This window comes from Lolium perenne, chromosome 4 (genome assembly GCF_019359855.2).
Source record: "Lolium perenne isolate Kyuss_39 chromosome 4, Kyuss_2.0, whole genome shotgun sequence".
NCBI classification, from domain to species: domain Eukaryota; kingdom Viridiplantae; phylum Streptophyta; class Magnoliopsida; order Poales; family Poaceae; genus Lolium; species Lolium perenne.
This window is the reverse complement of record NC_067247.2, coordinates 84,486,042-84,504,151: the sequence shown is the minus strand read 5'-3', so window position 1 is coordinate 84,504,151 and position 18,110 is coordinate 84,486,042. Positions and strand designations below refer to the sequence as shown.

The 18,110-nt window shown below is 44.2% G+C and overlaps 1 protein-coding gene across 2 annotated transcripts; it reads left to right on the top strand.

Annotated features, from left to right (window-relative positions):
- The first annotated feature begins 3,712 nt into the window (after positions 1 to 3,712).
- On the top strand, positions 3,713 to 14,746 carry LOC127293167 (threonine dehydratase 1 biosynthetic, chloroplastic). Of its 2 annotated transcripts, none has more exons than XM_051322736.1 (9): positions 3,713 to 4,162; positions 10,099 to 10,278; positions 10,375 to 10,644; positions 10,879 to 11,085; positions 11,654 to 11,902; positions 11,977 to 12,050; positions 12,192 to 12,309; positions 13,916 to 14,050; positions 14,298 to 14,746. In XM_051322736.1, the coding sequence occupies exons 1-9, from the start codon at positions 3,728 to 3,730 to the stop codon at positions 14,448 to 14,450; spliced, it is 1,821 nt and encodes a 606-aa protein (XP_051178696.1). In that variant the 5' UTR covers positions 3,713 to 3,727; the 3' UTR covers positions 14,451 to 14,746. The 2 variants fall into 2 exon arrangements, with proteins under 2 accessions (XP_051178696.1, XP_051178697.1); XM_051322737.2 differs by lacking the exon at positions 3,713 to 4,162 and adding an exon at positions 8,976 to 9,420.
- Positions 14,747 to 18,110: the final 3,364 nt, after the last annotated feature.

Here is an 18,110-nt window from a genome sequence, read left to right as displayed (position 1 = left end):
GAGGCTAGGCTTGGGTCCGGCGGCGATATGTGTCCCTCTGTTTCCTCTTTCTAGCCCCGGCTAGCTTTTGTAACTAAATACAGTACTTTAGTCCTATCAATGAACTATAAAAATATAAAAATATATACTTGTACCGATCCTTTCAGCATTCGGTTTTATTATATGGAGCGTGTGAGGTGTTCAGCTGTTACAAATAATGGTATTCCGGCTACATTAGCCGGAAGATACGGTGAACGGCGACTAGGAGTCTAGCCGGCATGTTGAGTTTGTTCTGGCTAGGATACAGCTTCCGGTGTAATAAATTTGGTGGGTATGCTCTAAGAGTATGAAGATGAACTATCAAATAAGAGCATCTTGCTCAGATACTGTTATATATATATATACCACTTGTCAGCCAAAGAAAACAACTAGATCAGATAGTTTAAGTGTCCTATAAGTGGTGCAAAAACCCAGCCAACCAAAGATTCCTCCAACCGGTTGAGAGCACTCTACAATACAGGCATATTGCACGTGTTGCTACATGTAAGGTTTGCCTTTACGAGGATATGATGTATGCATTACTCAAATGCAATCATGCTAAAAACTTCTGGAACGAGGCTAGAACCTGGCTTGATGTCAAATTACCGGAGCTTCACCCAAATACATGGTCTTGAGATATCCTGTGTGATCCCATGTTCTCTAACCCAGAGCGAGCTAAGATTATCACAGTGATGTGGGCGATTTGGACGTCTCGGAATAATGTGGTTCATGAGAAAAGAAATATGGATCCGATCCAATCTATGAAGATGATAAGGGATGCTTTAGCCCTCCTTGAAATTCTAGGACATCATGCTTCTATTCTACCTGGGCACGGCTGGTGGTTAAAATTAACACTGATGCATGCATCGCTATTGATGCGCTGATGGGAGGAGCGGGGGGAATTGCAAGAAATTCAGCCGGCTTCATCGGAGCATGGAGTAAACCATGCCCAGGTGCCACTGATCCTTTGATCGCAGAAGCTTTAGAGCTAAGGGATGGGGTCATTTTCGCTCAACTCCGAGGTTTTTCGCGAGTGGTTTTGGAAGTGGACTGTTTGGAGATTGTGAATCTTTGGGACTCGCGCGTTAGTTCTCGCTTAGTGTCTGTTTTATTAGAAGTCGAAAGGCTAGCTTCATCGTTTAGTAGTTTTATTATTCAGCATGTTAAAAGTGTTGACGTGTATAAAGTAGATTGTCTAGCCCTTTCCATCAGTTCAGACTTTTGGTTTAAGTGGTTAGTGCATGAAGCTTAACGTGTTATCAGAGCTCCAGGTCTTGAGTTCAAATCCTGGCTTTCACAATTTATTCTAAAAAGTTCGGACTTTTGGTTCAACTGCCAATGTGCCGGCTCACTTGTGTGCAAAGCTTGCTTGCACCCAGGAGGAGACCAGTTGTTGGATGAACATTGTACCCTCCTTCCTCGCTACTAGCTTCCAAGCTGATAGTGCAGGAGTCGTTGTTGAATAAAGCCCGAGAATTCCATGCAAAAAAAAAGATTCCTCCAACCGCCACTTTGTCTGGTAGCGCGCGGTTGTTTCCGCTGCTCTCCCGCTACACCAGCCCCGCCCGCACCCCCCGCCACCATTTTCACATGAAGAATTGGCTAATCCGTCGCCGAGATACTGTCGCCCCACGTTCGCCACCCGCGGCGCGCTCAACTTGCCGACCGTCGAGAGCCGCGCGGAGGCCGACTTCCTCACTCAGCCGTTCCAGGTTGTGCGGCGCGAGTACATGCGCCTCTAGATCCAGCAGGCGGACGAGGCGGACATGGCGGCGTTCTGCGCCGCTCACCTAGACCACCTGGCGGCGGAGCTCGAGTACTACACCCAGGTCGCCGCCTAGCACGCGGCCGCCGGTGGTGCCGCTTCCACCCGCACCGCCGCCTCCTCTCTTCGCTTGCTGGTGGTGCCTTCTCGCTCGCGCCGCTGCTTCCTCTTCGGCCGCCGGTGGTGCCGCCCGCGCCGTTGCTTCCTCTTCGACGTCGGTTGTGTCCTCTTCGGTTGCCTGTCCGTCCATCATCGTCAACGACTCGAGCATGAACATGGACTCTGATTGGTGGGACAACCCCGTCTATGAGTTCGACGCCCAGGACGCCGCCGAGGAGCAATCGGGCGATGATGGCTTCTGGGATTAGTGTTCCAACTATGGTCAGTGTTGAGTATCGATGATGTCGGAGTGTCAGTGTCGATGTCGAACTATCTAGCTATGGTTGTATGAAATATATATGTTGAATTATGTTTAAATTTTAGTTAAAATGTGCCAAAGTTTGAATTTTAGCATCTGGTGTTGTATAATATACACCATCTAATAGAGTAGTGGTGGTGTATTTTGCACCATCTGAGTTTTGAGGAAATTTTTTGGTGGTGTAAAAACGAAAAAAAGGTGCCAAAAGTGGTGGTGTAAAACACTTTAGATGGTGTATAATATACACCATTTGATCAAGATGATCTAATATATATACTACTCCGGTGTGAGGTTCTTGCTGGAGTCTTCTTGCTTCTATGGATGTGGATGGTTGAACTTCTCGTGTGTTCATGAGTTTTCCCACTCTCTTCTTTTTCATGGACTGTTTCTTTTTTATACCCTTGGCAATGGACATTGGGGCATGGTCGAGGTGTTACCGCCGTAATCAATGGGACATGGCGGTGCCAAGCTTATTAGCCGCTACTCTGAGCTCCTTGGATGCTACTCCGTCTTCTTATCGCCGAGCCATCGGGAGCCACTCTACCGTAGATGAGGTCATCGTGGGCTTCCGAGACCTCGGGGATGGTTCTCCCGGCCAGAGGGTTGGGGTGTGACCTAGCAAAGGGCCATGCCTCGCTCACTGACTAGGGGCGTACCCGGCGGTGGGCCGTCTGGTCGCATCAGGCGTGTGTGCGCTACTTCTACGGTGTGTACCTTTCGATCTGTTTGGCACATGTGTCGAACGTCGTTTGATGGGCGCGGCTAGGATGCTCATTCATCCCTCATATGAAAATTGTTTCCGGGTGAACCCTACACGTTGATCGGCATCCAAGTCCACCCCCATTGCGACGGCCTCTCTTGGGAGCGCCGGACATAGGTTTTCATTGGGCGTGACCTAGTCTTCTTGCGACCACACATGCATAGATTTTCTCTCTCTCCTAATCCCTCCGTCTATAAATAGACGTCTGAGATTTATCTAAATCTAGATGCATCTAGACACTAAATAGAGTCTAGATACGTTTAAATTTGGGTAAATCTTAAACATTTATTTATAGACAGAGGGAGTATTAAATACCATTAGCTGTCCCTACCTTTAACGCTAAATCTAGATACGGTACTATATCTTGACACTAAATAGATCTAGATACATTCAAATTTGGGCAAATCTTAGACATTTATTTATAGATAGAGGGAGTATTAAATACCATTAGCTGTCCCTACCTTCAATGCTAAAAAACATCTGTGTGGCATCATTCGGAGTCTACTGCTAGGGACAGGCTACTGTATTGCCCGGCGTTTTCCTACACTGCTGGACAGGTGGTCCTCAAGATTGTCTCTATACTAGTAATATACTGCTGGACAGCATTTAGAGTGTGCAGCTATTTGAAGCACCGGGGTAGAGCTCGTGTTAAACGGGCAGCATGATCAGGCGCAAGGCGCACACAAGGAGGTCAGAAGCGCCAATAAGAATGCTGTGACGCGTTCCTGCGAGACCCCCTTTGCACCCTCTCCACCCAGAAGAAACGATGGCGGCAGCCGCCACCGCCGCGCCGAAGCTCTCATGCACCGCCGCGTTCCGCAACCGACGAGACGGCGCGCACCGCGCTGGCTGCTGGCCGCGCTCCCGTGTGGCCGCGAACGCCGCGACGGTGGTGTCGTCCCCTGAGGCGGCGCCGTTCCGGAAGGCTGACCTGGCCCCTGCGGCGCCGGCGCCGGCGCCGTTCATGCGGGTGGTGGTGCCCGAGTCGCTGCAGCGGGCGAGCGGGTCCCTCGTGGGCGTGCGGCACCGGCAGGAGCAGGAGGAGGACACGGTTGACGGGCCCGGCGCGATGGAGTACCTCACGGCCGTTCTCACGTCCAAGGTGTACGACGTCGCCGACGAGACGGCGCTGGAGCTCGCCAAGAAGCTCTCCACACGACTCGGGGTCAACCTCTATTTCAAGCGCGAGGACAAGCAGCCGGTAATCATCAAACTCCTCTTATGCTTTTACATCCTCCAGGGTTTACGGTTTTGGTGGTTTAATATTTGAGAGCCGCTAGATCTCGGGTTGATAGAGAAATACTGTAGTTTAGATATCTGTCGACCGGCTCCATATGTTTTTCCTTGGATCGTGGTACCCACTTTGCCCCTTCCTTTATTCTTCGTGGGCCTTTTTAACCCGCCTTTTTTACAAAGGGGTGGTAAAAAATGGAATTGCACATAAAACAAAATTTGCACATAGATACAATTACACATCCATGTACAATTGTGTGTCTACAAGCAAAAATATGCATAGATATTTTCCCAGTGAACAAATGCAACTGAAAAAATCAATGACAATTTTTTATTTTTTTTGCACATATATGTAATTGTGGGTCTACGAGCAAAAGTATGCATTTATTTTTCTGGTCAACAAATGCAACTTATATATACATGTGAAGATAAATTTCATGTATAAAAAATGGCATGGGTTGTGCAGTTGCACTTCTATATGTAATTTAATAAAAAAAGTTGTCTGGGTTTTTAATCGAACAAATATGCAATTGCGCGACTATACATAATTGCACGAATAAAAAACATAAAAAATACGTACAAAAATAAAGGCCAACCATCAACAAAACTAAAATGATTTGCTAAAAAAAGCCTAACACGATCGAGAGACTAACGCGATACAACTCTTTGACAATAGAATGGAACGGCAAAAACACATCGATCGAATGCTAAGCTAGTCATCGGCTAACCGGGAACTAGCAAACGCGTTAATAATTCGCCTTCTTATATGTGGTTCAGGCTTTTATTTGATGCTTAGAGAGATCATGGAATTGATAGAATTTTCGATAATTAACTCTGGGTTGACCTAATGTTGCCCTTTTGGTTGTGTTGGTTGCTCTCCGTGTTGGGATGTAACCTTTTGACGGACCCATGAATGTTTTGGAGGATGGGTACACCCGAAATATTAAAAAAAATCACGCTAACCAATTATAATAACACTACAAATAGTTAACAAGATGTAAATAGGCCAAAAGAGTCTCACCAGCATTATAGTTCAACAAATATGTTTGAATTTGCAAAAGTACAATGTAAATAATTAAGAAGATGGATGTAGGGTTGAAAATGGTACGGATAGTTTCCGACCGACCGTTTAACCGTAGGCTCGCTGAAGGCAAATACATATTCGGTTGTTGTCTGATAATTCACGTACAGAAAATGAAGTCGTTTAACTAATATCCCTATGTATCAAAAGACAACTAACCCCTCAAACCAGCACTAACCTATAAATTATGGTCTGGCCAGAACTGGTGAATCCAATCGTGTCTCACATATGCGAACACTTCACCATGTTCTCGAGGACACAAAGAGAACAAAATGGTGAATATGTAACTGAGCGTCGGGAAAGATGCAACTTGTGGGCTTACATAGATGAAGCAGAACCTTGTAGAGGCATATCACAATATGAATGATTTTTTTTGCGGGTAATATGAATGATAGATAAGTTCTCTATCTTAGGATATCACAATATATACGGTCAATTTCAAGCATTCTCCCGTTGAGCATGTAATAATATTGCAATTATGTGACTTGCTCCCCACGGGCAAGTTGGTATGTAATATGTGCTATCCTATTTTTGAAGCAACATCCGGTAAAATGTCTATTGGCCACTGAACTATATTTTCACAATATTTGTTCGCATAATTAACAAGCTATGATTCCTTATTCTGTTTTCACCCCAACTTTCATGAATAAAAGGTATCATGATAACCTTAGTAGAAAATTAGAACTCTTAGTAACTATATGCTTTCACATTGCCATGAAAGATTTAACTATGTCTTCACCACTTACTTTTAATAAGAACACATATAGGTAAAAATATATGGGTTAGGAATGGTTCAAAAGATTATCATCCATACATTTCAGAACTTATATTTCACTAGAATCATTGCAATACTCCTTAAAGTTTGTCATTGCCACCAATAAGATCAATACCAAATTGAGAAGTAGTTAAACTAAATAATAAAGCACATTTATTTTGTTTTGATAATAAAAATAAAGAGCTTACCAAGATGATTTAAAAAAAATGTTTCAACCTGCATGATGGCATCTCCCACCGAGAGCCCCAGCCTGCAACCTGACAAGTTTGCCTCGCCGATGCGGACTTCATATCAGCCCAAAATTTTGGAGGACCCGTGGACAGGGCAAGGAGCCATCGTCAACCGCCAAAATTAGAGATTATGTTTTGCCTCACAGTTAGATGTTCTCTTGGATGTCTCTACACAAGTAGAAGGGGAGAAGAGACCATAGGATACACAACCAATACGGTTGTGCACTAACCTACTAGGCTCAGGATTAGGAAGGCCTATTTTTTCCAACAGTTCTAGATTGGCCAAGGCCCACCCTTTCTCATGCTTGTCATCCTGATGCCCTTCTACGGTGTATGTGACACTCCTAGACCGTCGAGAGTGGTCACTGGCACAACACTTCTTCTGACCTTATTGGCGGTATGTTGGGTTGTCTAGGCACATCTCCTTTTCTGATTTCTTTCTCCATTTCCCTTTGTTTTTTTATGTATAAGTATGCTTGTGTTATATTTTTGTGTCCCTTTGTGTTGTATCCAAATTCTTTTGCTATAATTGAAATGGTTCAGGTAATCAGGTTGGGTAATGCCCACGGAAGTCATATCATTGAATTTGTATCCGCATAAAGTTCTTGATGGTACAATTTTTAATAATAAATGACACAATATTATTGATCAAAGTTAAAACACGAAAAGCAAGGAATGCATTATTACAAAGGGGTAGATACGACTGAATGAAGTGAACATTTCGCTCGAAATACTGGCATGTACAGTACACAGATGTGGTCTGTATTTGTCTTAAGTTATGAAGGTGTTTAGCCTATAGCAGTGTTGCCGGGTTGCCGAAAAAATGGACAGTCATGCCGATGGTAAAAGATACATCAAAGAGGACACAGCTACTCACGCTACAATGGTTCTAGTTATTTTTCTAGCTAAACTAAACTAGCACGAGCAAACTGGCGATGATAGACAAAAATCACTGCAGGAAATACGCGGATTGGGGCAGGCATTTGCGTCAGATTTGGATTATAGAATGGCCACCACTAGCCACTTGGCTCGTTGTAGCTATACTTTTCTGTCTTCACTGCATTACAATTTTCTGTTGGTAAGGTAGGGACATCTAGCAATAATCCAAATTCTGGCATAAAAGACACCTTCACTTCACACTTCCTATATTAATAGCAGCGGGTGTCAATCGTCCAACGTGCGTAGTCACATGCACATGATTCGGCGTCAAAAACTGTTAGTAGTTGCCCCTGTCAAAATCAGAAATAAAAAAACCTGCAAGTAGTTGTCCGTTTAGGTCGCAGCTGAAGAATCTGTCGCCGGATCAAGGGAAGTATCAAAACGTGTGTTTGATTCCAAGTGTTCTTTTTAAAATGAAAATCAAGCAGCTTGGTGCTAGACGCAATAAAAAGGCTCTGCTTAATATGCAGATATTGAAATTTTGCCCAAACGAATCAGTATGCACAGGGCACGATAGCCCTCCTCAGTTGAGATTTCTGCGTAACTCCCCCGCCTTTTTCTTTTCTTTGAACAAGCGAAGGGTTTGGAAGTGCCCAGAAATTGCAATTAAACCCCAGTGTTGGGTTACAAACTACAAGGACCTTTGAAGAACAAGAAAAGTGCATCCAAGTCCTCATGTTTTAACTACAAAAAAAACCCAATTTGTAAATTTAGATCACAATGGGTTCTTCTCCGGCTATCTTCTGTTGCGTCTTCATACCATGGCCCCCATCGCCCGTGGACTTGGCCACTTTGGGAATTGAGATAGTATATATGGGTACGTCGTGTCGAAGAAGAAGAGCCTCCCCTTTGGCTAGTAGGCCATGAGGCTTGAGAGAGTCCCCATGGAACTCCCGATCCACACGAATCTAAATCGAATCACTCTTCATCGCCCGTCGCAAAGACAACAAGAAGGGGAACAAGAATCACCGGATAACCATGAATAGGTGATCCCCCGAGCTTACTAGGTAAGCCCACGCCTGATCCGCCCCCCTCTCGCAGCCTCCACCATGGAGGGTGGCCAAAGGTACTTGCTGGCGTCTTTGTAGCACTGCCCATGCGTGCCTCACAGAGACTTTGGGATAATGGCACAAGTCAAACGCCATTGAAGCAGGCATGAACCTAAACCTAGCCCTACTTGTATCATTTACGTTGGAGATCCATCATCTTCGCCCATCCTCATTCTGAGGGACAACCCACCAAAGAAGAAAGGGGTGGGCGACGGGTTGCACGAGGGAACCTCACAGGGAGGGAGGAGACGAGAGAGAGAAGTAAATGAGCGTATGTTTTCTTCTCGTGCCGTAGACGTGGAACTTTTCTATACCACGTAGAGTACCGCCTCCCTTCCAAACTGTTAGTTTCGGTCGAAGTTAAACTTTGTTGGCCAAAAGTCGAAAATATCAACATTCACAATACCAAATTCATATAATATTTAAAATATAATTTACGATGGTTCAAACAACGTTAATTTATACTGTTGATGTTGATGTTGATGGAGTAGAATAATATAAGTTTGAAGGACATTTGCTTGTGTTAAACATGGCCCAAGAGGCAGGAGAGCGACGACGGAAGCGCCAAGAAAGGTAGAAAGGGCGCGCGTCCGCCAAGAAAAAGCTGACGGCACGATCTCGCGGGTGGGCCCACCCACGCACGTCCGCCTGACCAGGCCACATCACCATATCCTGCCTGACGCGACCCCCGTGACTCGTTCCTCCCAGCAAAGAAACCACCTTTCCTTCCCCCCTCCAACGATGGCGGCCGCCGCCACCTCCGCGCCGCGGCTCGCCATCCGCTGGGACGGCGCGCACCGCGCCGGCCCTGGCTCCAGGCCGTCGCCCTCCAGGGTGGCCGCCACCACGGCCACGTCCCCGGAGGCGGCGGCGCCCCTCAAGGCCGACCTGGCGCCCGCCGCGCCGCTGCCGCTCATGCGGGTGCTGCCCGAGTCGCTGCAGGGCGCCACCGGGTCCCTCCTGGCCGCCGCGCGGGCCCGGCAAGGGGAGGAGGGCGGCGCGGCCGTCGGGCCCGGCGCCATGGAGTACCTCACGGCCGTCCTCACCTCCAGGGTCTACGACGTCGCCGACGAGACGCCGCTCGAGCTCGCCACCAAGCTCTCCGAGCGCCTCGGGATCGACCTCCGCATCAAGCGCGAGGACCTGCAGCCGGTAATCAACCGCCACCGCCCCTCTCCCTTATCAGTGTGCGGGTTCTGCGTTCGGGTCAGTTTGCTGGCGGCGGCTTAAGAGGTTTTCGGAAAATTTTCAGTCGCGGAGGTGGGTTTTTGCGCAGGTTTCGCCTTGGTTATACCATGTTTAGATTCCTCACGCACCTCCGACTTGACGCGTTCAATATGAGGGAGTAGTATATTTCCCTTTTTTTCGAATCTCAGGGAGTGAGGGATGTGATTATGTGAAACTCCACAGCTATGTTCCATATGGGAACATAAATCTTGCACGGGAGAGGCAGCGAGTACCCCCATCTTCAGTTCTCCAGCCATATCTTCAGGTCTATCAGGGCCCGACCACTAGTTCGAGACTGATGCCTCAGATTGTTTTGCATCAGAGGGGGAGGAAAAGAGATGGGGGTATCCTTGCTTGGTGCAAACTGACAAACTGTATCTCTCATACTGCCATACACATGTTTGATATATTGTGTAGTTATTAAATTGTACCCAACTGTCATCTTGCCCGTAACTTTATTGTTTGCCAATGCTTAGCTTTCGGATAAATAAACAGTTCAACTATCCACCACTTTTTTGCATTTCTTTAATGCATGTGTACTCTTACTGGCTGTGTCATTCGCTGTTTACATGCCTGGATAAATTTTGTTTGCTTCGTGCGTAGGTTTTCTCATTCAAGTTGAGAGGTGCATATAATATGATGGCAAAGCTCTCCCAACAGCAGTTGGACAACGGTGTCATCTGCTCTTCTGCCGGAAACCATGCTCAAGGAGTTGCTCTTTCTGCCCGGAAACTGGGCTGCGACGCTGTTATTGTCATGCCTGTGACAACACCAGAAATCAAGGTTATTGATCTTTCCATGCCATTGCATTAAATAGAATGTTTTAGATGATATGTTCACGTTATTACCACCAGCTAGTAACATATAGCTTATATCCAGTGGCGATCAGTGGAGAGATTGGGTGCGACAGTCGTTCTCAAGGGAGACTCATACGACGAAGCTCAGTCATATGCAAAACTACGATGTGAGCAGGAAGGCCGCACATTCATACCTCCGTTTGACCATCCAGACATCATTGCTGGACAAGGAACTGTTGGCATGGAAATTGTTCGCCAGTTGCAAGGCCCATTGCATGCAATATTTGTACCGGTGGGAGGTGGTGGATTAATTGCTGGAATTGCTGCCTATGTGAAACGGGTCCGCCCTGAGGTTAGCTTTCAAACTTCAGAGTATAGAAACCTCACAAGACACAAAAATTGTATGAAAGCAATCAAGTAAATATACTTGTTTGAGTGCATTATAGAAGTTCAATTGTTTCTCATCCGATGACCTAACTCTAATCCTTTTCATAGATTGAAAGCAATACATCATTTGGTTACATTGGAGTACAATATTAATATTCAGGGTGTCGTGTTTTGTATGCTTACAACAGTTTTGATACAGGTAAAGATAATTGGAGTGGAACCCTCAGATGCAAATGCCATGGCATTGTCCTTGTGGCATGATCAAAGGGTCATGTTAGAACATGTTGGAGGGTTTGCTGATGGTGTAGCTGTCAAAGTTGTAGGGGAGGAGACATTTCGCTTGTGTCGAGAACTTGTAGATGGCATTGTCCTGGTCAGCCGAGATGCTATTTGTGCTTCGATAAAGGTGAGTGTGATCAATTTATTATATGTCTGCTCTGCCTTAATATGTTAAATGGGTGTGTTACTGAAGAGTGGCCTGTTTTTGTCATCACAAGTACTCAAGTAACTTCAATTTAAACTCAGCATACAATGCACGAGAAAAAAAAAGCGTAAATGAATTCACATTTTCTTGCATTTATTACATGACCCAGTGCTCCCTTCATATGATCTACCAGCTTGAGAACTTTGGAAAGTTATGTAATCAACCAGCTGGAGAACTTTAGAAAGTTATGCGTTTAAATCCCTCTCTAATGGAGAAGTGTTATAATGATTTGGATTATGTAATGAAGTGGCCTAGTTTTCTAGCTCTCAACTCTTGTGTTGGATATTAGTGTTCAATGTAATTTTTTAATTTATTACGCATAGGTGTCCTGTTAACACTGCTCAAAAGTAGGATCCTTGAAATTCTCGCACAGCAGTTCGTTCTATTCGAATCTCTACTGTCAGTATGGACTGTTTATGGGTACTGAAAATGGATGTTCTGCACCAATAGTGTTACTCGTACTGAAAATGTTGTTCTTTTGTGGGTGCAGGATATGTTTGAGGAGAACAGGAATATCCTTGAACCAGCTGGGGCCCTTGCCTTGGCAGGGGCTGAAGCATACTGCAAATACTACGGTTTGAAAGGAGAAACTGTGGTTGCAATAAGTAGTGGGGCAAATATGAACTTTGATAGACTTAGATTAGTAACTGAGCTTGCTGATGTTGGTCGGAAAAGAGAAGCGGTGCTAGCTACATTTTTGCCAGAGGAGCAGGGAAGCTTCAAAAAGTTTGCAGAACTGGTATGCATCATGATTTTTCTGTCAACACATAAGTTTATATTCTATTCATTTTCTTATGACTTCTTGTTCTGCAGGTTGGTCGGATGAATATCACTGAATTCAAATACAGATATGACTCTAATGGAAAAGAAGCCCTTGTTCTTTACAGGTAAGCAAACCACAATTTCAATAATGTTCTTGTTTTTCTGCACTGGTATTTCTTTATTGATTGTTATAGAAATATGACTTTTTTGTTTTAACATTCCCATGGGTCCTGGCTAATCTATATATGAATCTTTTTGTCTTGCAGCGTTGGGATCTATACCGATCATGAGCTTACAGCAATGGTGGAACGAATGGAATCATCAGACCTTAAGACTGTAAACCTTACTAACAATGATCTCGCAAAAGATCACCTAAGATACTTCGTAAGTTTCATAGCCCATTAACACATTACTTTGGTAACTCAACCAGTAATTACTATTGGTATTAGTAAGGTAATGTCAAGGTTAATTTCATGAATAAACCATGTGCAGCATGCTAGAATGATTCACGGAATGTTATAAATCAAAATAATTTTTGAGTTAAAAATTGAGGTGATTGAACATAATCAATTCTATTGTTTCCGATCTAAGCATCATTGATCATAATGTTTGAAGCTTCATTAAGTTCATTTAATACTTGTGAAACATCTTCTCATTGTTGTGCTGGCCTCTTTGGCAATTCTGTAAAACCTGGTCCAGTGTGGACAAACTATGTTTTTCCAATTAATTTGTAGAGATAATGCAGGGGAGACTGTACTTCAATGTGTTACCAAGGGAAACAAACTGTACAGCACCCAGTACGGGGCATGACAAAACAAATAATGCAGAAGAGTAGGAAATTGTATAGTGAAAGGAAACCCTAGAATGGTGCCATGATGACTTGAACCATCTTCCATCGGTCAGCTCTAACCTACCTGATCTGCTAGGTCCTTTTTAGATCAAAAGGCCTCAGCCCCATTCCATTTTTGTTGAAAGCGAAATGATCATTCAGCATTTACAGCCCCCAAATTTTCAACTCAGTCTAAGCACCAGGCTAACTCCCAAACCTACTTAGCAGTAGCACCTGCAGTACTACTAGAACCTATAAGTCCTACTAGAAGGTGCTAAACTCCTAAGCAAGGATTACTCTCACATGAAGACCCTCAGACTCTAAAAGCCAATGAAAGCTGGAGCAAACCACCAGGTTTAAGCTGGAGCCGACCACCAGGTTAAGCTGGAGCAGAGCTTCAGGAGTACGGAGGCCAATCATCGACGCCATCCTCCATTTCTTCAGTTGCTTGTTAGCACCGGTGCTTCCACCATCTTCAGTTCCATCTGCTGGATGCAATGCCCCGGGAAGCTTGCATGTTTTGTAGGGCACAGGGGAAGCCGCCGTTTCTGCATATTTTCCCATTAAGATGGCAAGCAATCTTTGCATCAAAGTTGACTCATAATTGGTTGGTGAGGTTATACACCCACACTTCCCACCAGCTGAGCTAGGCTCAGTAGTCCGTGTATCACAAGTAATAGGAACAAGTATAGGAGGTCATGGTCCTAGGAATATGTATGTGTGATTCATACGTGTTTGTTGCGACAGTTCATTTGAAAATGTTTCTGTAGTTATATCAAAATATTTTGGTAAAGATAATAGCAGAACAGGCATTTGTTGCACCATTTGCATAGAATACTGTAGCTCTAGTGCACTCGTGCAGTACTTGAAGCATTCAACAGAACAGCCATCCAGATCCCTACTTTTTCCTGTTCTTCTAATCCCGCTGAGTTTTCAGAAAACAAAAAATTGCTGAGGATGGAGTTGCAGTTTTGATACTTGTGTGCAAATATAAATATTAGCGTGCAAAGATTTAGAGGGCACAGAAATGATCATGTTGATTGCGTACACCTGAAGAGTAGAATTAACCTTTTCTGTTAACTTTAATATCCTTTTGGTCAATTTGTATTTAGAATTTAAGATATGCCATTGTCTGATCATTCCATGAACATCAAATTTCAGATTGGAGGCAGGTCAGAAGTAAAAGACGAACTTGTCTACAGGTTCATTTTCCCAGAAAGGCCAGGTACTCTTATGCAATTTTTGGATGCGTTGAGCCCTCGTTGGAATATCAGCCTTTTCCATTACCGTGCACAGGTATGTTATTTGAGTTCTGTCAGTAGCCTTATGAAAATGTCTTTGTATGTAATCTCATACATCTGACAACATCATATTATTGCCGCCTACCTTGAAATGTGGAAATTAATGGAAATTTCCCACTGAAAATGAATATGCAAATCAGCAAATGTAAAGTAGGGTAGCCAAACAATTCAAAAATATATTTTTCAGACCATCGAGAAGAGCTGCAAATGTACACATTTATTGAGCTAATTCTCTTTGGCAGGGCGAAACCGGAGCAAACGTATTAGTTGGCATACAAGTGCCACCAGAGGACCTTGACGAATTCAGGAGTCGTGCTGACAATCTTGGGTATGAATACATGTCTGAGATGAACAATGAGATCTATCATCTCCTTTTGCGCAACCCCAAGGTCTGATGCGGCTGGCTCTCCTGTAAGCCAACACATGGTTGAGATTTCCCTAGCTTCCACTAGTTGGTTAGGCTTACCAAGGAAGACCTCCTCTAGGTAGGATTGTTAGCATGGCTTTGCTCTCTTGTGTTGGAATAAAACCGTTGTAATATCTATTTGTGTAGTTTTCATTTGTCGACATGTTTTCTGGTGTAGTAATGCGTGGTGTTTCTTCTCTGTGCTTCTGGGGCTAAATGTCTCGGATGTAAGCTTGTAAGGCACCAAGAATTCCTGAATAATAATAATAGTGATTGATGATGCAATCCAAGTATTACTGAGTTGCATCGCTCTTAATCATCGTTTGATGGCTTATTTTACATCTCTCTTACATTAGCAGAGCCCTCGAGAGTAAAGTAAACATTTGCATGGAATACTCACCAGGTGCCCGTCCTACATAGTGTTATTCTTCTCTTGAGATTTATGACTGACGAAAAATTCAAAATCGATTGTGGCAATTGATTCATATCATTGACACGCATCTTTTTCGTGTATAGCTTATTTTGATTCGGGGTATGTTCTTGTGATTTGAAGAGAGGGTGTGTGGAGTAGTGTAAGGGAGAGTGCGCGTAAGCAAGAGCACGTGCAGCGGTTGCATCGGTCGAGACAAGGAGTGGCGAGAACGGGACAGACCCGCTAGGAACTGCCGAATCGGACGTTCCTCAAGGGTATGTCCCAGGGATGCTCTAAAACCCGTGCTATGGGATGGAGGGAGTATGTGATATGATCAAGAAGAAGAAATAAAGATGGAGTTCCTATGTGGAACTCAATATTAGCCTTGCTCTAGCTTATGTGTTAAACAATGAATGATCAATATCTTGAATGCTTGAATCTAAGTGAAGAATTCAAGATATGGCTCTAAGTCGGTGTCATGATAATCTCATGAGTTGAGTTATGGTTGACAAAGATTTAGAGCATGCAAACAAATGAAGAGTTCCTTATACACCTCAAGATAGTATGATAGAGCATGAGAAGATACAAGGTTGACCAATATAAAGAGTGAAGAATAGATTCAAGTTTGGTCAACACATGAAGCATGAAGAATGTGCCACGTGAAGTCATGTGGTATGGTAAGACTTGTCAATTATGCTTTATGAACTAACCCATCATATATGTGCCCTTGTGTTGTCTATGTGGATTAGGTATCTTTACATGAGCATGCATCAAAAGTGAGATCTCGTATAGCCCATGAGAGGATGACATCAAGTGGTAGTCGTCATCAAGCTTGAGTTGGGCAAGTTCAAGTTGAGCATCTCAAGAGGATCACATGCTTGAAGCTTGCCATTCATTTGGTGATAATGGACATGTGAATATATGCTTAATGAAGCTATCCCATAGTGGTGTATGGGGGAGCAAATTTGAGTCTTCACGAAACATCAATGATCAAGTGATGCACTCCGGCTTGATGGAACTTGAAGCGTTGTCATCAGGATCAAGCGGGTTGCACGAGGCAAAGGTATAGCCTTGCTAGGTTTTCCTTTTGCCGGTCTCAAGGTGGTTGTTGGGAGACCGGATTATAGGATAGATAGCCGCACTATCAAGAGGGCTTTTCGGTTGGGTAACTTGATCACATCGTATTAGGGAGCTCAATCATTTGCATACTTTGCATATCCCTATTGCTTCTTTGTGTTTCTCTGTGTAAGGTTCTTGAGCTTGTTGTTAGCTTTACAACAAGTCCAAGTTCATCGAAAATGGAATCCGCATGCATCTTCTATTGCGTTTTCGAGTTTGGACGTTTTTACTGTTTCTTGACGTTGAGAGGTTCCCTCTCTAAAATCATCTAAACATATTCTGTGAGGAGTCTCAATATTTTTATACTCGAGTTTACTTTCCTTTGTGATAGCTATCGAGGTTGAAGTATTTATTATATCTTGTTATCACATTTTGTTGGGGTTCTATTTATCGTTATTTTTCCAATAAAATTGGTTTCATGACAATCAGAGTCCGTGAGCATTTTCTGTTTAAAAGAAAAAAGAAAAGGTTTTTGGGGGGTCCAGCAGTCCGGGCCCACCACCCGGCACCGCCGAGCCAGCCACCGGCCTGCCCGGTGGGAACAGGCTGCTGGGCTCGTGCACATCGGGCCCGCTCCAGAGGGTTCACGGCCCATGTCCGGCTTCCCGCCCAGTGGTTGCCGGACCGGCAGGCCCAGCACCCGGTCGACTGGCCTCCCGCCGGTTGGGCTTTTGGCTGCTGCGCAACCCAACCGCACCCTGTCCGGCCTATTAGCCGGCGCTGCCGGCCTGTCCGGCGCCCGGCCCGGTGGACCGGCTGGCTGGCTTGGCCGTTTTTCTACCCGTTTTCTCACTCAACGGTTCTATTTTTCTAGACTATAAATAGGTCTTCTTCCACCTTGGGCTGGGTAAGTCCTTCCACTCTCTCCTTTATTATTGCCTTTGAAGAACTTGCCCTATATCTTGATTTCCCCCATGATTCTTGCTCATTCTTGAGGGATCTAAGAGAGGAGATCTAGATCTACAATCCCCACCAATCCATTTTTCCTCTAAGTGGGGGAACCCTTTGGATCTAGATCTTGGAGTCATTTGTTGATTTCCTTCATTGTTCTTCCTCTCTAATCTCATCCTAGCATTTGTTGCTTTGGTGGGATCTGAGTGTGAAGGATTTGAACACGTTTGGTGTTCTTGCTTTTGCATCATTGCATAATGTTAAGCTCTCCACCACGATTAGTTCGAGTGATAGGCCTTGAGCTTGTTACTCTTGGAGGGTGACCTCCTAGTTGGTTTGGTTGGTGTCCCGGTGACCTCTTCGTGGAAGGTTGTGAAGGGGCCCGGGGCTTCTCTTTCGTGGAGCTTATGAAGTGGTTGTGGAGTTTGCCATCTCCGGAGTGGAGAAAAAACTATCCATAAGGAAAGAGCTATTCCTTCGTGGGTTATGCTCGGAGAAGAAGGTGAGCCTTCGTGACGTTGGGAAATCCTTCGTGGGATCCCCATATCTCCAAACGTGACGTACCTTCTTGCAAAGGAAGGGAACACAGAAATATATCTTCGTCTCTGCGTGTCTCAGTTATTTCTATACCCGAGTTTAGTTTCCTTTGTGATAGCCATCGAGCTTGAAGTATTTATATCTTGTTATCACTTGTTGTTCATATATATATATATATATAGGACATATTCATACTACACCCGGGTGTAGTTACTCCCACGTGTGTTTCACACAATCTAGATAGTATCTATCATACAAAAGAGTATATACATGTAGTATGAAGTATATAAGAATATTTTAGTAGTATACATACTACTTTGTACGTAGTATGTACATTTTTTTACGTACACTCTTTCTTTACGTATAAATATGCATGTATTTCAGATATATAGTGCAAACCATGGGCTCATTTAAATTTTTTTCACCAAACTTGGTTTGGAGTATCTTAGATACGATATACGAACATACTCAAACCGATAAAGTATGGAATATACTTCCATATGGTCGTATATGAGACATGGGTGTAGTTACACCCAGGAGTAGGAAGTATTTATCCTATATATATATATATATATATATATAGGACATATTCATGCTACACCCGGGTGTAGTTACTCCCACGTGTGTTTCACACAATCTAGGTAGTATCTATCGTACCGAAGAGTATATACTTGTAGTATGAAGTATATA